Below are 24610 nucleotides of genomic sequence, written 5' to 3'. Positions count from 1 at the left end.
TGCGCATATACAAGTTTCCCACCTGTAAATAGTGTTCAAGTGCAATTTATTTGGTATTTCCCAGTTTTTGACACCACTCGAATGCAGCAAAAGATGCAAGGACAGAAGAATCCAAACCAAATGTGTTTGTGAAAGAGATGTTCTTAACTCTTAACTCTGCCTGACACGGCAGAATGTAACTACTGCCCAGATTAAGGTGGAACGGGAAATGTAGCTAGCTAGCTACCGAGACATCAGCATAATACTAGAAATTTTTTACGCTTGTTATGAAAAAAGGACCATATTACATTGAAACGACATTAAACAAAAATAATATAATGATTATTGTAATTTTTAACAGAGAAAATTCTCATATTCGTGGATTTCTTGCGCAGCCATCTTGCTGTTTTTTCTTTTTTTCTCATAACACTCTGTTTGGAGTGTGCCTCTGAAAAAAACTCAATTTGGAGAGCCATGTAGCCCTAACACTTCGCCCTACCCCTCTATCTCAACACAAAAAACGGGACACCCTACCCCCTTGAAGTAGACACGCAAAATGGAGGGTTAAGGGCTCAGTGGTAGGGCGAGGACTGAAATGGGATTGGGTCTAACGCTTATTATTCAGTGACTACAAGGACTTTAATGCAAACTGGTTGAGCTATTCTTAGGTCATAGAATAAAACTTTGGGCCCTCCCCTTGTAAAAACTGTAAAACTGCAATTTGACTAAGAAAAATGGATTTTTAATGCTTCATAAGCCAGCATAAAGCCATCAGACATTGGTGACACCAAATTACATTACCGAGTTAAGTTCTGGAAGCTGTCTGCAGTACAGAATATTCAAACATCGACAGTCAGTTATACGGCACACACAGAAGACAAGTGATTACATGTAACTTTGGTTACTGCAGATATGCTTTGCATGGTTTAAATACAGTACTTTTACTATTGCTTGAGTACAAATACAAAATGTACATTTTACTCAAAAATGTTTCATCATAATGTGCATAGTGGCTACATTCAGAATGAATAAGAACAGTTATACTATGATCATTTGGGTCATTTAACTGATATCAAAGAATTCATAGAAATTATACTCAAGTAAAGTCATATCATCGATAAAGTAACTTTGCACATAGGTTGGAACATGATGTAATCATGAAATATGATGTAGGTAGGCTCAGAATCAATGTTGTAGTTTTTCATTCTGGGTCTAATGCAGTTTTGACCTTGGAACTGATATTTTACCCATAATTTAGGTTATAATGTGTTGAACCCAGATCTATCAATAAAAGAGAAAACGTGACTATATCAGGCAGCCAATTGCACTACTTGCATATTTGAACTCACTCATACATGAGCATGTTCCTGAAAAGGTAATTGTAATTCAGTACAAGTAGACGGGTTACTTTGCCTCGTGAAATAAATATTTTGGAGCTACCATTTGCTACACAAATCACTTTTCAGTAACACATTTCTTCCCCAGAAGACATTTTTGGTGGCAACTTCAAATGCATGCTCTATTTACAGTGGGTAGCGTTCAGATCTGCATAAACATTTTCAGTATACTGCTGTGTTGGCGACTATCCAGGCATGTCTTCTTCATCTCAGGCATTCAAAACAGCACGGAACATTCTTGAACAATCTGTAGTACTCTTCTTGAACCTGTTAAGGACAGAAGACATTTCAGAGGCAAAGTTACTAACACAAAAACATGAGACACATTTCAGTTCAGCATTTGAAAATAAGCCGTACCTTTCTGGACAAAACACAGAGGAAGATGAAGATAAACATGCCCTGAAAGGCGTTCGCAAACGTAAAGAGATAAGCTGTGAGGGTCGTCTCATTGAGGATGTGCACCACACCCAAAGTCCACGTGGCTCCAAGAACGAACAAGAGGGCCAGAGCTCCTCGGGCACAAGACCTGCATTCAGAAAAGGGATTTTCACGAATGCACATTTCATTCATGCCAAACTCTTATATAAACAAAGATGTCTCACCTGATATTTTCATAGTGACTGATCTCTGGCTTCTTTACTGCCGTGTGACGGTAGACTTTGTAGATGATAACCGCAAAGGCCAACAGATTAACCTGGATGTGACAATAAGAAAAAGTGTTGCAACAAGCAATAATAAGAAATACTATCCTGTGACTCATTTCACACGCCTAAAAAATACTTTATGCTTTTTTTGAAGATGTTTAAGATTCTTTAAATACACTTTCAAGATTACATTGATTACATAATAGACTAACATATTTACAATACATAAAATTGCAATCAATAGCAGTTAATTAAACTATTAAAAATATGAGCATGGACATGACATCAAAATAGGCTTTAAGGTACAACTTGTGTAATTATGCAATTATGAAGTTAAAATTTTGGTCTCACCAGAATGATCAAACACGCAGGCCCAATAAAACTCCAGATGAAATTTTTTTCTGTGCTTAGCCAACACCTTTAAAAAATAACAACTTCTCTTTTAAGCACCATAAAGAAACATTATAGCATATATCTGTACATGATCGTGATAATAAGTCCTTTCAAAACACTTGGCCTCATTCACCAACCATTCTTCAGAAGAAATTTCTTCTTTAACTCACTTATGCAGTTTTCACAAAGATTCTGACATTCACCTGTGTTTTCTTATTTGGGATTTGTTCTTAGGTAAGAACAGAATCTACACACACTCAAGAGCACAAAGGTGTGAACAATTCTGTGGTTTAGGAACACGACATGAATCTGCCGTAGACTTTTTCTTAGGACCTTCATCAAAAACACATTTAGGAAAAAACGTGTTGTGTTTTATACTTGTGTTTTATAATATATACTTATATTGGTAAATGAGGCCCAATCCTACAATCACTTCACTGCTTGTCAGTTTTAAGATGTAAATACAGTATGACTATCAACATGACCATACTTACACAGTGCTTGTACCATAATATTTGTAGCCAAGAGTTGCGGAGATTGCAACGACCACTGCTGGACTTCCATAGCCAAATATGTAAAAGTTGCGATGAAGGAAGCCTTTGTTGTAAATGACTCCAACAACAATCAGGTACAGGTGTATGCCCTCGATGCACATCCATGCGAAAGCAGCCAGGAAGAAATAGTGCAGCAACCCAGCAACAACTGAGCAAAACAACTGAAACAAGGACATAAAGCACAATAACTACTGCTGCCATACAACCACATAGCACACAGCAACGGTCAGCCAAACAGGTGCAGTTTCAAAGTCAATCCATCATTTGTGATGGTGGGTCTAATGCATAGCTCATTAAAACTGTATACACAATGATTAATGTCAGTACTAAAGAAAATGCCTGGAATACTGGAAGTTTCAACTGATCTTGAAACTGCTTTTTTTGCATTTTATCAATCAATCAATTACTCATAGGGAAAAAAATCTAAGAAATTTTGAATGTTTAATTTGCTCCCCTAACACAATTCTTCTACTAAGCTCAGTTCCAAAAAAAGTTGGGACTGTATGTAAAATAAAATAAAAAATCAGAAAGTAGTGATTTGTAAATACACTTTAAAAGAAAACAGCACAAAGACAAGATATTTAATGTTTTTTTTCCAGTATTTATGCCATTTATGCAACGTTCCAAAAAAGTTGGAACGATTTAAGAGCATTGTAAAATGTTCAAAAAACCATCTAAAATAGGTGATGCATTCATGCTTTGATATAAAATCCAGGAAAGGCCTAGACCTTAGCCAAAAAATGTGCCAGCGAATAATCCAACAGTATAAGAACAACGTTCCTCAGTGAACAAATATCAGCATGTGGGCTCGGAAATACTTTGACAAATCATTGTCAATAAACATGGAAGCCATATGTCAACAACATCTAAAAACACCGCCAACTTCTCTGGGCTCAAGATCATCTGGACTGGAAATGGACTGATACACAGTGGAAACTTGTATTGTAATCTGAACTTTCAGATTGTTTATGGAAATAATGGACATTGTGTACTCTGGGCCAAAGAAGAAAAGGACCAACAAGATTGTTACCAGTGTAAAGTTCAAAAGCCAGGATTTGCCATGGTGTGGGGGTGTAGTAGCACCCATAACACTGAAAGATATATACATATTTTGGAGTAACATATGCTGCTTTCTAAGGCAATGTCTTTTTGGAGGATGTCCATGTGTATTTCAGCACTACAATGCTAAGCCACATTCTGCCATATTACAACAGCATGTCTGTCATAATTAGACAGTGTCAGTGGTTGATTGGTCTGCCTGCAGTCCAGACCCGTCTCCCACTGAAAACGTCTCACATTGTTAACTGCAAAATATGACAACAAAAGCCTTGTACGGTTGCGCAGCTAAAGACTTACAACAGAAGAATCGCAAACAATTTCATTTTCAAAACTGGATCAGTTGGAGTCTTCAGTCCCCAAATGATTGTTAAAGGAAAGGTGATACAAAACAGTGGTAAACATGAGTTTTTGGAACATGTTGCAGGCATCAAATTTGCAATGAGCCTACATCTGCAAAAAAACTCAGTTCATAGACAGAATTCAGCATTCGCACCTTATGTGTGTACATATTTATCCCGACCAGAAAGATGAATTCGGCCATGAAAAGGCTGCAGCACAGGTTCTTGTGGATGGTGGTTCTGGTGCTCTGGATCTCGCTGAAGAACCAGAAGGTAAAGATGCACATGAAGAGGCAGATGATGGAGATCACCATGCCCAGCTGGGTGATGCGGGTCAGTACATTATAGTGAGCAGCAAGCTGAGGAAGATAGCAGACACAAGTTAAAGTCTGGGACATGGCCAGGACCGTGCAACACAGTACATTATGTTTATGAAAGCTGTTTAATATCTCCAACTTCATCACTACTGTTAAAAATAAGGGTTCCAAAAAGGTTTATTACTCAGATATACAGTTTTACAAAAAACATAAAATACCTATAGAACCTTTAGATTATATGGAAGGTTCTTCTGAAGTGGAAAAGTCTTGCACCCTTGCACGTCTAATTTACATAATTATGGTTGGTTGTAATAGGTCCATATGCATAACTACAAAAAATTACTGCTTTCTCAATGAAACTGGTGGGTTGTTTTGAGTCATTTTATTAACAGAAATGGTCATATTCTATTCTATTCTAATGTTGCAACAAGCAAAATTATCTGTCACTAGAAAATAAGATACAATTACAGTCTTCACAATTACGCTTTATTTCCCATGTCTCTATTTTCTCCTGAGCGTGGGCCTTGTAGAGTGGCTGACTCCAGCATGCCAAATTAAAAAATGTGTTGAATCAAAAATGACCTTTTTTATTTTGTTAGTTCATGTCTCTGATCACATTAAGCACGAATGATCATGTCTTCCCCTAAACATCTTCTGAGTTTTGATTATTTGCATCAGCAGACGCAATAACTAACCAGTAATATCATGACCCCCCGACCCCTCCCCACTCCCCTACACCGCTCTCACCTAACATCAGCATTATGCATGCATTATGATTTGCAAGTCACCATTGAATGGCTTGTTGGGTAACCAAAAGTGGTTATTCAATGACATTGCTCCAGAGAATCATTCTAAGAGTGCAGCATCCACTTGCCAAATTAATATAACTTTATACTTTTGACACAAATGAAATTGTTTTGTTTGCTATAGCATTACACATTAAATGAAAACCTTAAAGGTAAAAATTTGCAATATATTTTTGTTTGAAGCAACATTAGTTTTGGGGAGGTTTCATCACTCTCAGATCTGATGCCATTGTTTGTTGACAGTGCAAACTCACATTGGCCCGGCCAGAGGACATGAGTATGGCGAAGTGTGTCAGATGATTGCAGGAGCAGGTGGTGTGGCTCTTGTTGACGAAAGCACGCTCACATCCCTCTAGAGACCAGTGACCCTTCATGTTGGCAGGTGAATAGTCCCAGAATGCACATTTGGTCTCATCTTTTTCCAGATCTATGGGCTTAATGCAAAGGTGAGAATTCATTTAGGCTAATGTGAATATTGTGCATATTCTCCAAAACACTCAATTCACTAAGACTGCAGCCTGCATTACTAGACTTATGTTTTCTCCAACCCCATTTCCAAAAAAGTTGGGACGCCGTGCAGAATGTAAATAAAAATAGAATGCAATGGTGTGCAAATCAAGTAAAACATATTTTTAAAGGAAAATACTACAAAAACAACATATCAAAAGTTGAAACTGAGAAATGTTATTGTTTCATTGCCAGCAAATTCTGTTTTTTGGCTGTGGAGATTTTTCCAGATTCTCTGAATCTTTTAATGACATTATGTACCGTAGATGATGAAATCCTCAAGTTCTTTGCTATTTTATGTTGAGAAACGTTATTTGTAAATTTTTTGCAGTATTTTTCTGTACAGTCTTTCACAGAGTGGTGAACCCCTCCCGATCTTTACTTCTGAAGGACTCAGCCTCTCTGAGATTCTCTTTTCATACCCAATCATGTTACCGGTCTGTTGCCAATCAACCACCGGGTGTTTTTTTTAGCATTACACAACTTTACCAGCCTTTTGTTGCCCCCGTCCCAACTTTTTTGGAACGTGTTATTGGCATCAAATTCAAAATGGGTGTATATTTTTCAAAAAACAAACATTTTTCAGTTTGTTGTCTTTATATGATTTTCAATGAAATATTGGGTTTAAATGATTCGCATATTATTGCATTTTGTTTTTATTTACATTTTGCACAGCATCCCAACTATTTTGGAAATGGGCTTGTAACAGCATCCATAAAGTTCTACTTTAAAAATAAAAGTTCTAATTTAGGCTATGATCTGTTATAACAGTTCATAAGTGTAAACACAGAGGCTGCCAAGGGTCAAATGTGAACGTACCTCATTGTGTTTCAGAGTGAAGTTCACACGGTCCAGGGGGAAAACACTTGGTGGAGATATAGCAGCAGCTATTACAGGAGAATTTACTGTGATCTCCCCAGCATCTGCATAGCGACTGTAGTCTGCCACACCAGGGTCAGATGTGGGCTTCAACAGAGGCCCAATGCTGTCGTAGCGGAGGAATATCACCGAGACGCTCCCTAATGCATAAAACATGAAAACACACTGCCATCTCTTGGGTCTGTAGGCCATACATGGGAGATTAAATAATGGAGTTTGCAGGGCTTTAATGAGGAATTCTGGATTCTCACCATTTTTGCTTTCCTCCTTGCTGTATTTGGGCCTCAGTGAAATGGAATCTCCACCGATGGAAGCTGAGATGCTCCGCTTCTGTTGTTGTTGGGGGTCAAATTTGTAGAGTTTTAGTTCTGTAAATGGAGAAATGTATAGTGATGAAAACCACATCAAGCAGTCCTTGAGCAGTAAAAGGATTTTTGAATTTAGACACAGTATATTATACCAGACAACAATACAATAATTTTTTTTTCTCCATACAAGTGCAACCATGCAGCTGGTGAAAGCCAGGCCCCCAGGTGTTTTTCAGAATCACCCTGAAACAATGTTATCCATCCTAAAATGAAAACTGACCAGATATTATATTGTTTTGATTATGTTCATATCTAAGTTCACATAACTGTACTGCTGTACTATATATTCCCAAAAACAGAGAATGTGACAAAGGTCTGATATCTGATAAATCACAAGATTGACTGAACACAAAAACAATTTATAGAATGAGTTAAAATAATTAGGAAAATTTTGCTTCTATCTTAAAGTATCTAAACAGCCAATAAAATAAAAAACATAGTCAGAGTTTATAGTTTTTATTTTTACATTTTTCACTTTTTTATATTTTTATGATTACATAATCATTGAAGTATCCCTAAAGTTATAATTTAGAACACAAAAAATGCTGAATAATAAATTGTTAAATTTTATATGTATTATTATTATTATGCCCAGGAAACTACTAAGAATGGTAAAGGATCATCTCTACACCTTAACACTCATTAAAAATGTGATCTATGAATGTGCAAATTGTAAAAACCCCCTTGACTTCCCACTTATAAGCTCCTCTCCCACCCACTACCGTGCACACCAGAAACAAAGCTCCCACTGTAACTTTAATAATCAGAATTATGCTGCGTCTCTCTCACTTCAACACCAGTCACTCTTTTTCAGTCACTTAGATTTGAGCCTTTGTCCTCTAAACTTGCTAACACTCTGTTCCAGTGGTAACGCGTACACTGAAGCAAAAGTAGGTAAGCTAGCAGCTTCCCACACATATGTGTAGGTTTTCCCCCTCACATTGTTCTCTAAACCACTGAAGCTTCAGTGAACCAGAATGAGCCTGTGTTGTGGTGTGCTGTAGCCGTAGCATGCTAAACTAGTGCGGTACAGTCTGCTACAAGAACAGCTCTACATGCCACAGTTTATTAGGCACATGTGGAATATAAACTTGACACAGTCATAATTTTAGGTACAAATTTCATTGATTTATTTTAGCTTAACAGCTTACTGCACAGTTATTTCTAGCTACGTCAGGACAGGCCTGTTCTGTAGCTGAAACCAAACTTACGGCCCCCATATCGTAATCCTCTTCTTAGCATAGTTTAGTATATTGGGCCGTGAAAGGTTCAATCTACAAAACTGGTGAACTATGTCGAAGAGAGTCGAAGTCAGGTAGGCCTACTCATTTGGTAGGTCAAGTGTGTCACAGACTGCCTTCAATGAACTGGCAACAATAGCAGTGGAACAACGCAGCTGAAAGCAGCAAAAGCAAAGGGGGCTTTTTTTCCTGGATATTCAGTTTGTCCGGTTAGTGTAATGTACCAACAGTAAAAGTGCAGTTCATGTTAGTTGTGTAACTTAATAACATATTCAGACACCTTATAGTTCTGAATTTAATAAAACGAATGTCACATACCAGCAATTTATAGGTAAGATTAGCCAGCATGCCAACTCCTCCACAGGCAAAACTTCAGTCGGTCCTTGGTTAGCACTTTTTCGTGTTTACACCACTGAAGCTCATTTTTTAAATCATTAACATGTTATTTCAACGAAGAGAGACAGTGTGTCATGTTAACCAAAATGGAGATTGTGCTCATGTTAATGCAACAGACATTAATACATTGATGTAATTTGTTTATTGCTAGCTAGCTAATTAGAGAAGAAGAGAAGCAAGCAAGCTAACTTAGTTTTTGTAGTGACCAGCGACTAAAAAGCTTGCAATGTTACAGCATAAAGCCAATCTCTTCCAGCCAAGGCTGTCAATCACTTCATTCCCAAGTGTAACCACACCTTCTTATGATAATGTAGAATAATGTTTTAAAGCTAATTTTCTGGGGGAAAATAAAAAATGTGCCAAGCATATTGAAAACTAAGGGTTTGAATTAGACACTGTATTGAATTAGACACTGAATTGCCTGTTTTGTTATTAAAACACATGGGGGTGGGCAGAGCTACACGTCATACTGCAGCCAGCCAGCAGGGGCGCTAGACCTGTGGTTGCTTCACTTTTTAAAGACGTTGCGCTTTCCTCTGCTTTTTACAGTCATTGCTATGCACAACTACCTTCCAATGTAGGCAGTAAATAATCCTACCATATTCAGCTTGAAGTTCAAAATTTTAGAGAAATTAATGTAAAACTGTAACATTAAAAGTAAAAATGGTGCTTGTTATCCAAATGCTACATATAGTTAGCGACTAATATACAAGGTATACTGTTATAAGAGAGAGGAATTGAAGTGTGGACCACAAATGCAGGCTCTTAAGAGGTTAAACTGCAAGGCTTTTGCGACTCATCTTACCTACATCCCCTGTGTTGACCTCTATCTCAGCTGACTTTCTGTAGACCTTAGACAGAGCCAGTGCGCCCTGCTCCGCTGTGTGCAGTAGCTTAGTGATGCAGTAGTCCTTCACATCCTCACTCATTCTGTCCCACGCCACCTTCTCCTCCTTCTCAACCAGATTATTCACACTCTCCACCAAATTCTGCAAAAAAAATGTCCAAAAAAGTTCATGTTTTGAAATCAATAGATTAGGTCTGTTTATCTGATGGTGACAGTGTTGGTGGTCTACCTGGTCTTACAGGTGGTCTACCAGGTCTTGCATGGTTGCACAGTCAGTACTATACACAGTATTCCAGCTACAAGGTTTTATTATGACGGCAACAATTTATACAACTACACTCTTTAAAAAAAGATGGTTCTTCAAGGGTTCTCTAGTAAAGACCATGGTTCTATGCACAACCATGAACACTCAAAGAACAATTTGCATGCTTATAGGGTTCTTTGCATGGTGAAATCATTCTTCAGATTGATGCAGAATGTTCTATATAGAACCTTTCTAAAAATGGTTCTATATAGCACCAAAAATGGTTCTGCTATTGCTACAGTATCAAGCTAATAACAATAGAAGAACATATTTTAGTGTTATATAGAACCATTTTCAAAAGGTTCTAGGTAGAAATTTCACAATTCTTAAATCATGAAATTGTTTTTCAGATTGAAGGGGGATGTGTTGTATATAGTTCTATATAGAACCTTTTGAAAAAGGTTCTATATAGCACCAAAAAATGTTGCTGTTCTTATGATCTCAAGTTTGTAACAATAGAAGAATCCTATTTGTTGTTATAAGGTTCTATACAGAACCATCTACAACATATCAATCTGAAGAAAAAAGTCACCATGCAAAGAGCCATTTAATCATGAAATAGTTCTATATAGAACTCATGGTTCTAAAGAGAACCATTCACTCTATTAAAGAACCCTGGAAGAACCATCTTTTTTAAAAGTGTGTTGCATATGGAGCCATAATAAAACACAGTGAACATGTATTATGTGTCTGTCAGGGGAAAGTATTTATTATTTACCCAGATAGTTTTGTTGATGGCACTCTCTTTCTGAGACTCGTTTACAAAATGTAAGGTGGAGATGGCCATGGCTTCGATGTAAGAGATGACAGCGACTGGGGCGAGGTCACCTGATGTTTGCTTTCTTATCTCCTCCATTTGCTGCTGTGGGTCTGGCAGGTTAATGATCTACAAAGATAAGACATTAAAATGGCTTTAGTAACTGTTCTGAGGTGGGATTAGTCATCAGACACAGCATGTTATGTGTTAAACTTGCTTTATTCAAATTTGTACATAATTTCCACATAAATAAAATTAATATGAGTACCTTTTTTTAAGTTTACTTATTTTTGGTAATAATCGTGTTGATCTTTTATGTGGAAATGACATACATTTGAAAAAAGGCATTTCAATGCATTGCTTTTTCACTGCAAGTTTAGCAGTTTTTCCTTCCTCATTTTTTTGATTTGCAAGTATTTGAAGTACTTTTGAAATACTTCACTGTAATGTTTTAGAGTGGGTAGTGTGGGTGTGGATGAAACTCAAGGACACAACCAGGTTATTACACAATGCTTTTAATATTGTCTGGACACAGTGCTGGGCTTCCTAAGAAAACAATACAGCCTCTACAACTCATACAAAATGCTGCAGCACCGATTCTAACAAAAATTAAAAAGAGAGCTCATATCAGTCCTGTTCTGGAAGAGCTGCACTGGCTACCTGTCTCTGTCAGGATATATTTTAAAGTTCTGCTGCTAGTTTTTGATGCTCTACATGACCTAGCACCTGCTTACATCACAGAACGTCTGTCTGTTTATGTCCCAGCACGTGATATTAGATCTGCAGATACTGACCTTCTGCAAATACCTTACAAAAATGACTGTAAAATACAGAAAACGTGGAGAGACCTCTTTCAGTTATTATGCTTCTAAACTGTGGAACTCAATTTCAACTATTATTGTCTGTCATTGTCTTGTCTATTACTGTAAAACATTATCCTCTGTCTGTAAAGCACCTTGAGCTGCCGCTGGTATGAAAAGTGCTCTATAAATAAAGATATTATTAATGAACCACAGTAAACTAGCCTCTCTTTTGATTTCCTTTTCAGGTGCCAGAAGGGTTTCTTTGGAGCAGTGCTGTAGAAGAACCACTTTTGGTTTCCTAAAGAATCTTTCAGTTAATGGTTCTTTAAAAAACAAGCTGAAACTACTCAAAGGCTCTTTCCCAAAAGTGGGAAAGCAGCAGTACTGCCCCAAAGAACCATTAATTTGTAAGAGTTCTGGCTAACAGGGCAGAGCAATCAAACAACGATCGCTCACTTTAACCAACCTGAATTTTCCACTAGAGTAAATTAAAAGCAGTATATGCAGATATTCTGTTCCACAGTCCCATCTTACATCACTAACAGCTTCTAACTGCTAATCAGACTTACAGAGGTACGCCACATGGGAGCATTTCTGTAACTTTTTAAGAAAAATGCCAAAGGATAGTTATCATATTTCAGTACTAATGGTCTAAAATAACCCACAAAGCAATGAAATATACAGCACATAAAGAGGCTCAATCACAGAATGGCCAGCACTAGCACAACAGTAAGAGGGGGCAGCATGGTTGACGCTGCACTTCCTTCTGACCTCAAGGTCATTCCGTTATGCAATTTCTGTATGTACGTGGACAAAAGCATGTCCTGTCCAGCTGTCTTTCTGTGACTGTCCGACAGTAAGCTAAAAAAACTCAATTGCAGGTAAAAGAAACAGAATGGCAATGGATATTGTCAGATTACCAGTCTTTAGATCAGCTAATGAAAGAATAAAAACCTTTTTCTAAAACATTTACTCTACATCTAAACATAATCATGGGCAGTCATGAAGAAACATGACGCTGCATAGCGGCTAAATAGACAAAACGGTAATGCCTTACTTGAGCACTGCAGTAACACTGATGTGGTGGTGGTGTGTTAGTGTGTGATGCACTGGTCTGAGTGGATCAGACACAGCAGTGCTGCTGGAGTTTTAAACACCTCAGTGTTGCTGCTGGACTGAGAATAGTCCACCAACCAAAAATATCCAGCCAACAGCGTCCTGTGGGCAGCGTCCTGTGACCACTGATGAAGGACTAGACGTTGACCAACACAAACTGTGCAGCAGCAGATGAGCTATCTTCTCTAACTTTACATCTACAAGGTGGACTGACAAGTTAGGAGTGTCTAATAGAGTGGACAGTGAGTGGACACAGTGTTTTAAAACTCCAGCAGCACTGCTGGGTCTGATCCACTCATACCAGCACAACACACACTAACACACCACCACCATATCAGTGTCACTGCAGTGCTGTAAATGAAAAGATCCACCACTCAAATACTATCTGTACTGTGGTGGTCCTGTGGTGGTCCTGACCATGAATGAACAAGGTAAAGGTGGGATAACAAATTATGGAAAAAACAGATGGACTATAGTGTATAACTGTAGATCTACCAAAGCACCTATATGGTAGGTGGAACTGATAAAATGGTCAAAGAGTGTGGATGCAAGGTAGATGTACCTAATACAGTGCTCACTGTGTATATATAGCGAAATTACTATGACCAAACCTCTGTATAACCAAATTGTTACATATTCAAATCACTATATAAATAAACTGTTAAGTAGATAAACCACTATATAACCAAACCGCTGTATAACCAAACTGCTCTATAGACAAAACACTAATTAACCAAATTACTAACCAAATTGCTATGTGACCAAACCACTGCTCTATAGACAAACCACTATATAACATAATCGCTATATAGCCATATCACTGTATCGCTGAAAGGTCAGTTAATCACACTAATCACAATTAGAAAAAAAAAGGGTGAAACAAAAGTTCACTGAAATTAAATCATGCCACCTTTCACTTTCATAAATTTACCAGCAGAGAGCACCATTCTCTCTCCTACGCTGATCTCCGCATGTCCAGAGAGAAAACCCTGGAGCAAGATTACACTGTGGTCAGGGTTATGTAGCTGCACAGACACAGTTCTAAGTACCGGTGATTCATCTCTTTTTGTAAACAAATCACACAGCAGAATTACTTTCTAAAGGAATTTTAACCTCTTAAACTGTAAGGCTTACATTCTTCACTTTCCTAACACAGAACTACATGGATCTTATGCTTAATAGTAAGTAAATGTCCAAAACCGCTGTTATCAGGCAATTGCCATTATTTTAATTTAAAAAGTGTTGATAAACTACCTGAATGGCCAGGGTCCACTGGCAAGCCCAAAGTTTTATCGAACACTTCTATCACCTAAGAATAGCTCAGCCACTTTGCATTGAAGTCCCTGTAGTTACTAAATTATAGCCCTGTTATGTAATAATCCTGGGATTTTAAGGGGACAAAATAAAAATTCTGCCTGAAAGAAATGCTGAATTCTTCATATGAACTTCTACCTTCTGTTTTTTGCATGACCCAGTATTACCTTTATGTTTCACACCTGTCCGGATAAATAAGTCCTTTTTCCCAGAAACCTTTGCTCATCATGGAAGCTCTTACTGTACAATTTCATTTACAGCTGTTTCCTGAGCACAGTGTGACCGCCAAAGGTCTAAGGCAAATATGTAAAAGGGCCCCACACAGTAAGGTGGGCTGAAAAACATCCGACAGAGCTGGACATCACATGCACATATGCACGCATACACACATATAGACGCATTCACCGAGTGTATGCTGGAATCGTGATCTTGTCTGCTCTTGAAAGCAAACTGGTTTTGTGCTGGATCTGAGTCTTGATGCTTTTCTACACATCTAATATTCTAAAAATTCTAAAATTAAACTGTTCGTTTACATGAGTTGCTACTGAACAGTGTAGTAGCTGTTTATATTTGCACTACAGCTGGGATTAATAGCAATTTTAGTGGAAAGGCTTCAGTAGTGATTATTTGTGAAGAACGTTATGGAAATACTTACATCTTTCACCGTGGCGTTAACAGTATCTGAAATACATTTACTGTCCTGATGACAGTCCTTTTTGGGGTCCTCTGAAAAAATCAAATCAATACATTTTCAATGACAACAGATATTTAGTTTGCATTTTATTCTGAGAGTCACCTATATATTATCTACAGATGCTTTAATTGCTAACAAACTATCTAGTAAAATCCATCATTACACTGCAAAAAATATATAACTTAACAAGTAAAAACGTAGTCAGCATATCTAATATTTCGCTTTATAATATCCATGTAAGAATATCATAATTATGATTATTCCACCTGTGCATTTTTACTTGTTTTAAGTATTTTTTTTTCTGAAAGTGTCTTATTCTGTTGGCAGGTTATTTTACTTGTTTTGAGAATTAATAATGATAATTTTGCTTATTTCATAAAATAATACCTAAAACCTGTAAAATGACCTGCCAATGAAATGACACTTTAATTAGATTAAATGTCTTCAAACAACAACAACAAAAATAGAAATAAGTCAAATAATCTAATAACATTCTTACAACAGTCTCTTTATGAGAAATATGACATATATTGACTACATTTATGATTCTTCACTTGTTAAGATAGCATTTGCAATGTGTTAACAGTGTTGGGTTTGGGTTTAGGGTTAGATTTGATATAATCTATCACAGTCAGTTTAAAGTTCAGTTACATTTCATATATATTTAGTTGAATGTTAGTTAAAGTTCCACCAGTTTTTCAAAATGTCTGCATAATTCACTTATTGAGATGCAAACTCATTCAGAGTGGTTTGGTGTGCAATAGTGGAGAATATTACTGATTCTGATTTCTATACAGGAGTGGTGACATGAACCAATGCAAATATAGCTAATTGTTTATTATTCAAGCCTACAGTGAGCCTACATGTGTCTCCTGAGCTTTCATATGTAATGTTGATGATGTACAATAGTGGTACATCTGAAAAAATATGTTTTCTTTGGGGACTTTTGCATTATAATGCCATTTAGGTAGCCTTTCAGCATGATTGGATTTTTAAAAATATGTTTTAGGCCAAAACCTCATCTCAAAACTATTGCAAAACAATGTCTCAGGCATTCAGGTACATCTATCTATCTATCTATCTATCTATCTATCTATCTATCTGTCTGTCTGTCTGTCTGTCTGTCTGTAAACATATAGCTACATCATTTCCTGTAATATTAAACATTGAACAAAATTAAAAATATGAAGCATTAAATACTTCAGACGTCTGGTTCCTATCACCACCACTGTGAACAATTCCTCCACACCAAACCACTCTGAGCGACTTTCTTTACATCATGACTGTTCCTCTTTAAAGATGAGGCAAGCATCTAAAAATCATATATATTGGATTGCCAAAATAAAGTGATACCGACAAAAAGGTAAATATTTATCTATCTTTACGTACATCTTTCTGAGGGTGGCGATTCAACTGCATCAATTTTGTAATGTTGGAATCAGTTATAATACCCTACCATTCAAAAGTGCAAACTTGTTGTGATGGATGACTCTAAATAGATTATTACAGTCTATAATTGATCATTTCATAACTTCTTGATGTTCCCCAAACACTTGAATGGAACATATAATAAAAAAACAGCATTTAAATCTGCAGCGATTATCAATGTCATTAATGTAATTAACTTTTGAACGGTAGTGAGAGATTGCAGTAATATCTAAGTATTCGCTCAGTGTTTGGCTAAAATAACATTTTTGGTCTAGTTTCAAAAATACAGCCATATGCTAATGTATGTGCGCCCCTGGTCAAATGACCTTTTGTTGATTTTCTAAGTGATAATAAGTGAACACATCCTCTACAGAGAAAACACATTTTAATGCACAATTAGTGTTTATCTGCTGAATTTAACTTAGAAAACATGAAAAGTGACATATGCAAAAGTTATGGCACAGTTCGTATTTTATTATTTTTTCTCAATATGTTAACCTCAGCAAATAAATAAAAATGGCACACTAAGATTTGCAGAAAAAAATCATGGTGCAATGTGTAAACAGTCTCTTGCAAGCTTGTGTATTCAATGTACTTAAACAAAACCCCAGAAGAATTCTGACTCGCTCCAAAATAAATCATTTCTGAAATGTGAAATGATGCACTGAAGCAAATCCTAAGTTACTGTAACATATTCATACATTCTGTATATTAAGGAAGTAAATTCCTGAATATTCACCTTTGCATTCTACTTTACTCCGATCCTGAAACCTGTTTGTTCCTGAAGATACTGTATAGTCTCTTTGGCATGAGCAGTAGAAAGAGCCAATCGTATTGTGGCATTTAGAGTGGCGCCCGCATATCCCATCGTTCTCACACTCATCAGTGTCTGCAATGCACATGAGAGCAGTGTTAATGACATGAAGCTTATCTAAGAGGCGAATGGTGCGCAGATCCACTCTTATGTCATGAATACGTTTTAAAAAATATCAGTCCTGCAAAATGAATGCGGCGCCTCACCAGTGCAGTGGGTTCCATCATTAGTTTGAAACTGCTTTCTTCCAGTTGATTCGTATCCAGCATTGCAGGTGCAGTAATAGGCTCCATCTGTGTTGTTGCATACGGCGTTCTCTCCGCAGATGTTCGTGACATTTACACACTCGTTGTCGTCTGCAAGGTGTATGAAAATGTGTCTGAATCAATTAGAGAACTCTTGTCTGTGGACCTTTATCTGTTAGCTTTTATCTGTTATTTTTTATCTGTGTAAAGCAATGAGCACAAGTTCAGGCACTAGTAAGATAAAGTAAATGTAAAATTTGGTTCACTTGCAAAAGGCCTTTGATACTCCAGTAAGCTATACTCATATCAATTAAAGAGGGAAAAAAGAATTTGTTCACAGTGGTGCCGATAGGAATCAGGGGTCAATGCCTACAACGCAAATATAGCCATTTTATCCCAAGTAAATTACAGCTGCAATTACCTCTGTGCCATGAATGAACTTTAAAAATATGTTTTCAGCCAAAATTCTATCTCAAAACTATTGTTAAACAGTGTCTCAGGCATCAGGCAGCATATTCATTACCATATCATATAAATGCTTTCTTTTATGTAGCTTTTAGAAACAATTTAAAGATGTCTGGTTCCTATTAACACCATTGTGAACAGTTCTGACTCGGTAGGTTTCTCTGGGGCTGCTCATTTCACATCAAAACCCTCTGAGTGACTTTGTTCCATAACTATTTCATTCTGAAGAACTTCTGAAAAAACTGTAATTTCTTCTTTAAAGCAGCACTGTGTAAGATTTGGGGATTTGGAGCCCTCTGTGGTTGAAATGTGTGATTGCATGCAACGTGTGGAGGAACATTTTGTATCATGAGTTGTGCTTTGGACCCCCCATGAGCGGATAAATCTGGTGATTGCAAGCAAGTTGAAAGAGTATTCAAAGAGAACTCAATTTAAAACTTGTGTGAGTGATTTATTCACTGTAGTCAGTATATCTTTATCAGTATAATGTTAATTTTGCATTTGAGACCTCAACATTGAGGCAGACCTTCTTTTTGAGCCTGTGTTAATATGTAAAGACATATGAACCTTTTAAATTGTTATTTTAGGTGCTACAGCTCGACTCATGTTTTACAACATATTTCAACATGTTTTTTCTCCTAACGCTTCTTCTTTCAGTTTTAACAAAACAACATATTTAGTGCTGCTTTAAATCAGATGTGCTGGTGGACGGTGAGCAAATCCATGCAGCAGCTATAGCTGCACTGAGGAGAAGAGGAACCAAGCATGTTTTCTTCTAACCAGCTCAATTATATTCTGAAATCTTGAAATTCTTACTTTTGACTGAATTCATGTTAATCTGTGCATTAAGGTCTGTCACCGTTACTCGGTTAAATTGATCACTCGGTCAAAAACTATTACTGATTACTCAATTTTCCTTCTCAATAATTGGCAATGATTAATTGAAAACATGCATGATGATAATGCATATTCACTCCCACTGGTCTTCCTTATTAGTAAAAAGCAGAGCCTGATGGACGGTGCTGTCATGTGATTATACAAGTTTCATTTTACTAATACTGTATAATCCTGTAATAATACTGTATGTCCATTTTTTAACAAGAAGAGATGCTGATGAAATAAGAGCTGACATATCACACTAATAAAGGTGGCATTAATCATAATATAGCATTGATATTGCTTGTATGTGTGAACTAATTTCAAACAATGTACAGCCCTGAGCTCAAGTCAGAAACCACCTTTCACTGATTTACAGCACAAATGGCCATTAAGTGCAATTTTTTCTTTTTTCAGCATTAAGAAAAAAGGAGGCATATATTTTACAGAAAATCCAAGTATCATTTTTTTTCAGTATGTGTGTCCACTTTTAGCCTTTATTACAGCTTCAATTCTTCTCAGGAGACTTGATTTCAGTTTTTCAAGGAAATCTGCAGGGAGATTCTTCAACACCTCTGGAGTTCAGTCTTAGAAGTTGGTTGCATTTTCTGCTTCTTATCAAGTAATCCCACAAAAATGTAGACTTAATAGTCCTTAAAACCCACCTTCACATCCCAGATGTCCAGTTTTGGAGGTGCAAATGTTTCTATATTATAGTGCTTTTGTTCTGACACTGAAAAATATAACTTGTACTTAAAGGCCATTTTGAGAGGAAGTTGAATAGCGAAAAGTTGGTCTCTGACATTAGCACAGCACTCTGTTTAATGAAAAAAAGAAAATTCATGAAAATTCAACGTTGAAATTCAACATGTGTTTTTTAAAAGCTTCACTGTTAATTTTTCCCCCCACATTTTGGAATCTTTGAAAGGCTCTTTATTTTTCATTATTGTTCCATTACCTTCATATATTATTGCTTTGCCTTAAAAAAACCTCTTGAAACTGAGAATTTGATTAATCATCAAATATTCAGTACTAGATTTACTCGACTAATATATTTGATAATAAACACCTTAATGTATTATAATGTCATATAGAGTTTTTGCTGCCTGCACTGTTAAAAATAATGCAGTGTTTTAACTTGAAAAAGTAAGTCACTTGGCTGCCTTAAAATTTTGAGTTCATCAAACATCTAATAGTAAGTTAACAGAACAATAATCTGTGTTTTACATAATAATAACTTCTTATTTAAAGTTCAGTGAGATCAGAATTTTAACACAAGCAGGTTAAAACACTGAATTATTTTTTACAGTGTGGATACATTTAAACTGGTGTTAGATTTTTTTAGTATACAGTACTGCATACTAACAAGTCCATGCCATGTAATTTCAGATGAAGTGGTCAGGGCCCGGTGGGACTCCTCTGATTTCACTATTGTAGCCACCTCCAGTCGGCAGCCCCTTTATACGCCGCCAGCTCGCTAACATGCCTGATGTGTGAAGCCTCCCTCATTTGCTCGCTTTGCTGGCTGGGTGCGGAAAAGGGGTATTCTTAGCTGCGCTGCTGTTCTCTCAGACACGATGGGGTTATCAGCCTCTCAGGAAATGTGTCCACAGCACTCTGTGTCTATTGCGCCTTTTATAATCAATCCACTGTGTGAAGTCACTGTTCTCTGAGCACAGCATCACACTACAGTGCAACACTTAGTCCTGTCTCAGTGTTCAGATCCATTCAGATTTATATATCCATTTATATTCATTCAGATGTGATTTATACAAAAATCTGTAAGCTAAAATAACACTGGTAAGCATTTTTGCAAAAATAAGTGAAAAAAGTAAAAGATTTAGAAATTTAGAAACTTTTATCATTTTTAGCATTTTAAATAACTTTTTATTCATTTATTTATTTATTGATTTATTTTTTGTCGAGGGGCTGGGGACGAGGCTTCATCACCAGTTATGTAGTGCATATACACACCTTTTAAAATATAAGGTCTTCACTCACCTTTCAAAATCATTTATCTACCTTTTTTTGTAATTTACTTCTTCATTTTTAGAGTTTAAAAAGAGCTCAGACAGGGCACAGTAAGTGATAACAACTACGAAAAGACTCACTCCATTAAAATGGCTCTCAACAATAGTGAACATACTGTATCCTGCAAAATATTATTGTTGTTTTATTAGATTTAAAAAGTGATTTATCTGGGCTGTACATGTTTATTTGCAAAAGAAAAAAAAAACACTAATATTAGAATGAATACAAATGACATTAATACAAGAAGTAGTGGGTTTACGCAACTTATCAGTGTGTTTGTTGAGCCATTTCTACACCTCTCATGGCTTCATGGTTTTGTAGTAATTATCTAATGTCTGGTTTGGCTTTTTAATACTTCATAATGTGAAATGAGGTGATGGCTGGAGGCCATGAAAATATTTTGAAAGTAGGACATTTTTGTTACAGCTTACTGTAGTTATGTTTACTTATATCTACTCTAATGATATATGGTGTTTCGAGGAAAACACACTTATTAAACCTAATGGCATTAAACGATGTGCATAAAATTCTGCACAGTACTGTATACTTAAACTGAACAATTAGTTCTATTAATTAATAAGTACAAGTTAAACCCAACTCAAGACTCAATGCTATTACAGAAAGTGGAATATACAATAGACAGAATAAACTAAATGAGGAAATAACCAAACTTCCAATCCAAGCTAATAACAACACAGACTGTTCGCAACAATAAAGCAGTGAAATATAAACATGACTACACTCTTATACAATATGGTTCTTCAAGGGTTCTTTAGTAAAGAAAATGGTTCCATGAACACCCAAAGAACCCTTTGCATGATTAAACGTTTTACATTGTGACAGTGTTCTTCAGATTGAAGAGAATACATGCTATATAGTTTTATATAGGACCTTTTTGAAAAGGGTTTTATATAGCACCAAAAAGGGTTCTGCCATAGTGACGATCTTGGCATCATAACAATAGTAGAGCCCTTTTTGAAAAGGTTCTATATAGAACCATCTACAGCTCGTTCACCATCAACCTGAAGAACCATTTAATTGAATCACCTTTAATTATGTAAAGGGTTCTTCTAGTGTTAATGGTTCTATACGGAACCATTTTCTTTACTAAGGAACCCTTGAAGAACCATTTAAGTACAGCTAGAAAATAAGGCTTCATGTGATGTTACATTACAGCATTTCAGTGTTTCTCAGTCACTATTTCATGAGAACTTCACCTAAAAGATATTATGACTCATTAAATTAAGATCTAGAACTGAAATAAGCAACACAGGAAACATTTTCAGTTCAGCTCACATTAAATAATAACTCTGCTTGGTTTGTGTATGTAATGTCTGTTGCTCCACAGTTACGTGACTATGGTTTAGACTTTACCCCCCTTTATTACCACTACATCACTCTTCACAACAGCATCAATAGTTAGTCATAGTGAAACTGAGAGCAATTCAGCTTCCAGGAATACAGAGACTGTACTGACAGACTGTCCACTGAACCAGAGTAGACCAGCTTAGACCAGCGGTTTCCCTCAGGAGATCTCAATTATACCTTTAACTAAACTACTTTTCCCTTATTTATTACAAAAAGTTTTTTAGTGACACATCAACATTCACCACCCCGATCTGGTAACACAAAATGTTTTTTCTTACTTTAGAATGCTTTAAGTTTATGACAATATCAGACCCCTGCTGAACTGCAGTCACACGTACCATTGCAGTCCTTGATTCCATCTCCAGAATATCCTTGATTGCAGAAACATCCATGATTTTTGGAGTCATTTAGTGACCGACAGCTTGCGTGCCGGTGACAGGACTTGCAAATGTCAGAAAATTTGCATGGATCCAGCACAGTCGACAGCCACACTTTTCAAAAAGAAAGAAAATCGGAAAACAAATATATTTCTTTCATATTCTACTATTCTCAATATGTAAATACTTAGAACGTTGAAAACACTTACATGTGGCAGGGAACATAATCTTTTAAAAAAGCAACGGGTTCTCTGAGAGATGCCACAGAAAAAACCCTTTTGGTTCTGTAAAAAACCTTTTAAAGTTTTGAAAAACTTTCACATAACATAAAAGTTCTGCAATATTTTTAAAAAAGTGCCACAAAGGGTTCTTCAAGCAACACCATAGAAGAACCATTTTGGTTTCCTAAAGAACTATTTGTGTAAATGAAATGTGTGAGTGTAAAGAACCTTCACATAAAGTAAGGGTACTTAGAACCTTTACATTATGTAGTGGTTCTTAAAACTTTAAGATCCCTCACACTCACACATCTCCTTTACTAAAATGGTTCTCTAAAGAACCGTCCGCTGAGAAGTTCATTAATGAACCGAAAGTGGTTCTTTTGTGGCAACCCTTTTCAGAACCTATATAGCAAATTATGGGTTCTTCCTACACTCTTAAAAAGATGGTCCTTCAGATTGATGAAGAATGTATTGGGGATGGTTCTATATAGAACCTTTTTTTCAAAATGGTTCTATATAGCACCCAAAATTGTTCTTCTATTGTTACAAGCTTGGCATTGTAACAATAGAAGAACCCTTTTTGGTGCTATAATTCCTCATTTCAAAAAAGTTCTACATAGAACCATATACAACACATTCTCTGTCCGTGTGAAGAGCCATTTTACCATGCAAAAGGTTCTTTGAGTGTTCATGGTTTTACATGAACCATTTTCTTTAATAAAAGAACCCCGAAAAGAACCAACTTTTTCAAGTGTTTAGAAAACTCATGGTTCTAAATAGGATCATTCCCTTTACAAAAGAACCATTTATAAACCATCTTTTTTAAAGAGTGTACAACCTTTACATTATGTAGAGGTTCTTTAAACAATATATCTACCAAAAAGAGAGGTTCTTCTATTTTTGTGCAAGGACCAAAAGTGGTTCTTCTATTTTTTTGCAAGGACTCTTTATTTTTTTAAGAATGTAATACAGAACGCCACAGATTTGAGCTGTATTTTTCACCATCATACCAAAAAAGTAGTTCTAAATATACAGAAAGATTGAAATTCTAACTGCAGGACAATAAAATGAATCTACAGGACATTGAAAACCATCAACCAGCATCTACAGTTCCACTGAAAAGCACTGAGGACTGACGGAGTCAACATGAAAGGTGTCCTACCTGCCAAAAGTACGAGTTTCATCGGTGAATTGAGGAAGAACTCCATTTGCACATAGAAACTGGATCACTTTTACCAGCAGCAGTGAGCCTGCGTGACGTACATCGCTTCCTTTCATCAGTTTCCTGTTTCTCCAAACCTGACCCTTCCTGTCCCAGTCCTCAATCAGCTCTCGCAAACATGGTGAAGGGACACACCAAGGGCAAGACTCTGACAGTGCTCACAAACAGAGACCTTGTGGGTCAAAATTGTCAATAATATTCTGTTGCCAATGGAATTCACCAAGGAAGATGCAGCGTACAATGAAGAGCTTAACTGAAGGTTTGAATAAATGCTATAAATCTGTAGAATTATTACAGTTCATAAAGATGAGCAAAGTGTCTTTACTCCCTTACATTAAAGTGAGAGGTCAGCGTGAGATGAATTAAACCTTACATTGAAGTAAAATTGTTCAAAAAACAAAGAAAAAACTTCCTTGTCAAAAACACACTGACATCTCTAGAAACTCCTAATTACACATGTAATTCTTCATTTATATTTTACCTTTTTTAAGCACATCTAAGCCTTTAGAAACTCTTAAATGGTCATTCATGACTTCCTATCTCACGGGGGATTTAATATGTCATGATGCAGACAGCACACATTCTTATGTCATCCAGTCATCCATCAACACGGGGAAGTTCAGAGAAAAAACACACACAACAAGAGACAAAAGGATGTTCACCTGTATTAATCACTGGGCATTAGAAACACCTGCTCATCTCCGTTATTAGGGCACTTGTTATGTTTAAAACAGAGCTAATAATGAATCTGCATTGAAGGCAACTGAAGTGTATCTTGCCCTCAATCACAGTCAGGAGGATCATTCGAGAGGTAAAACTTTCTTCAGAGATTACAAAAGGAAGTGCTGAA

The 24610-nt window shown here is 36.5% G+C and overlaps 1 protein-coding gene across 1 annotated transcript; it reads right to left on the bottom strand.

Moving 5' to 3' along the window:
- Positions 1 to 699: 699 nt before the first annotated feature.
- adgrl4 (adhesion G protein-coupled receptor L4) lies at positions 700 to 23833 on the bottom strand. Its single transcript, XM_036586987.1, has 16 exons — positions 23701 to 23833; positions 22279 to 22431; positions 17162 to 17311; positions 16881 to 17030; positions 14675 to 14745; positions 10748 to 10915; positions 9684 to 9867; positions 7125 to 7241; positions 6814 to 7013; positions 5742 to 5921; positions 4520 to 4723; positions 2908 to 3128; positions 2372 to 2438; positions 1979 to 2070; positions 1734 to 1902; positions 700 to 1643 (listed from the first exon to the last, which is right to left on the bottom strand). Exons 1-16 carry the CDS (start codon positions 23744 to 23746, stop codon positions 1581 to 1583), a joined length of 2235 nt encoding a protein of 744 aa, XP_036442880.1. The 5' UTR covers positions 23747 to 23833; the 3' UTR covers positions 700 to 1580.
- Between the last annotated feature and the right edge of the window lie 777 nt (positions 23834 to 24610).

The sequence above is a fragment of the Colossoma macropomum genome, unplaced genomic scaffold, assembly GCF_904425465.1.
Source record: "Colossoma macropomum unplaced genomic scaffold, Colossoma_macropomum, whole genome shotgun sequence".
Taxonomy (NCBI): Eukaryota; Metazoa; Chordata; class Actinopteri; order Characiformes; family Serrasalmidae; genus Colossoma; species Colossoma macropomum.
Note: the sequence above shows the minus strand (reverse complement) of the source record. Positions and strands in the feature narration are given on the sequence as shown.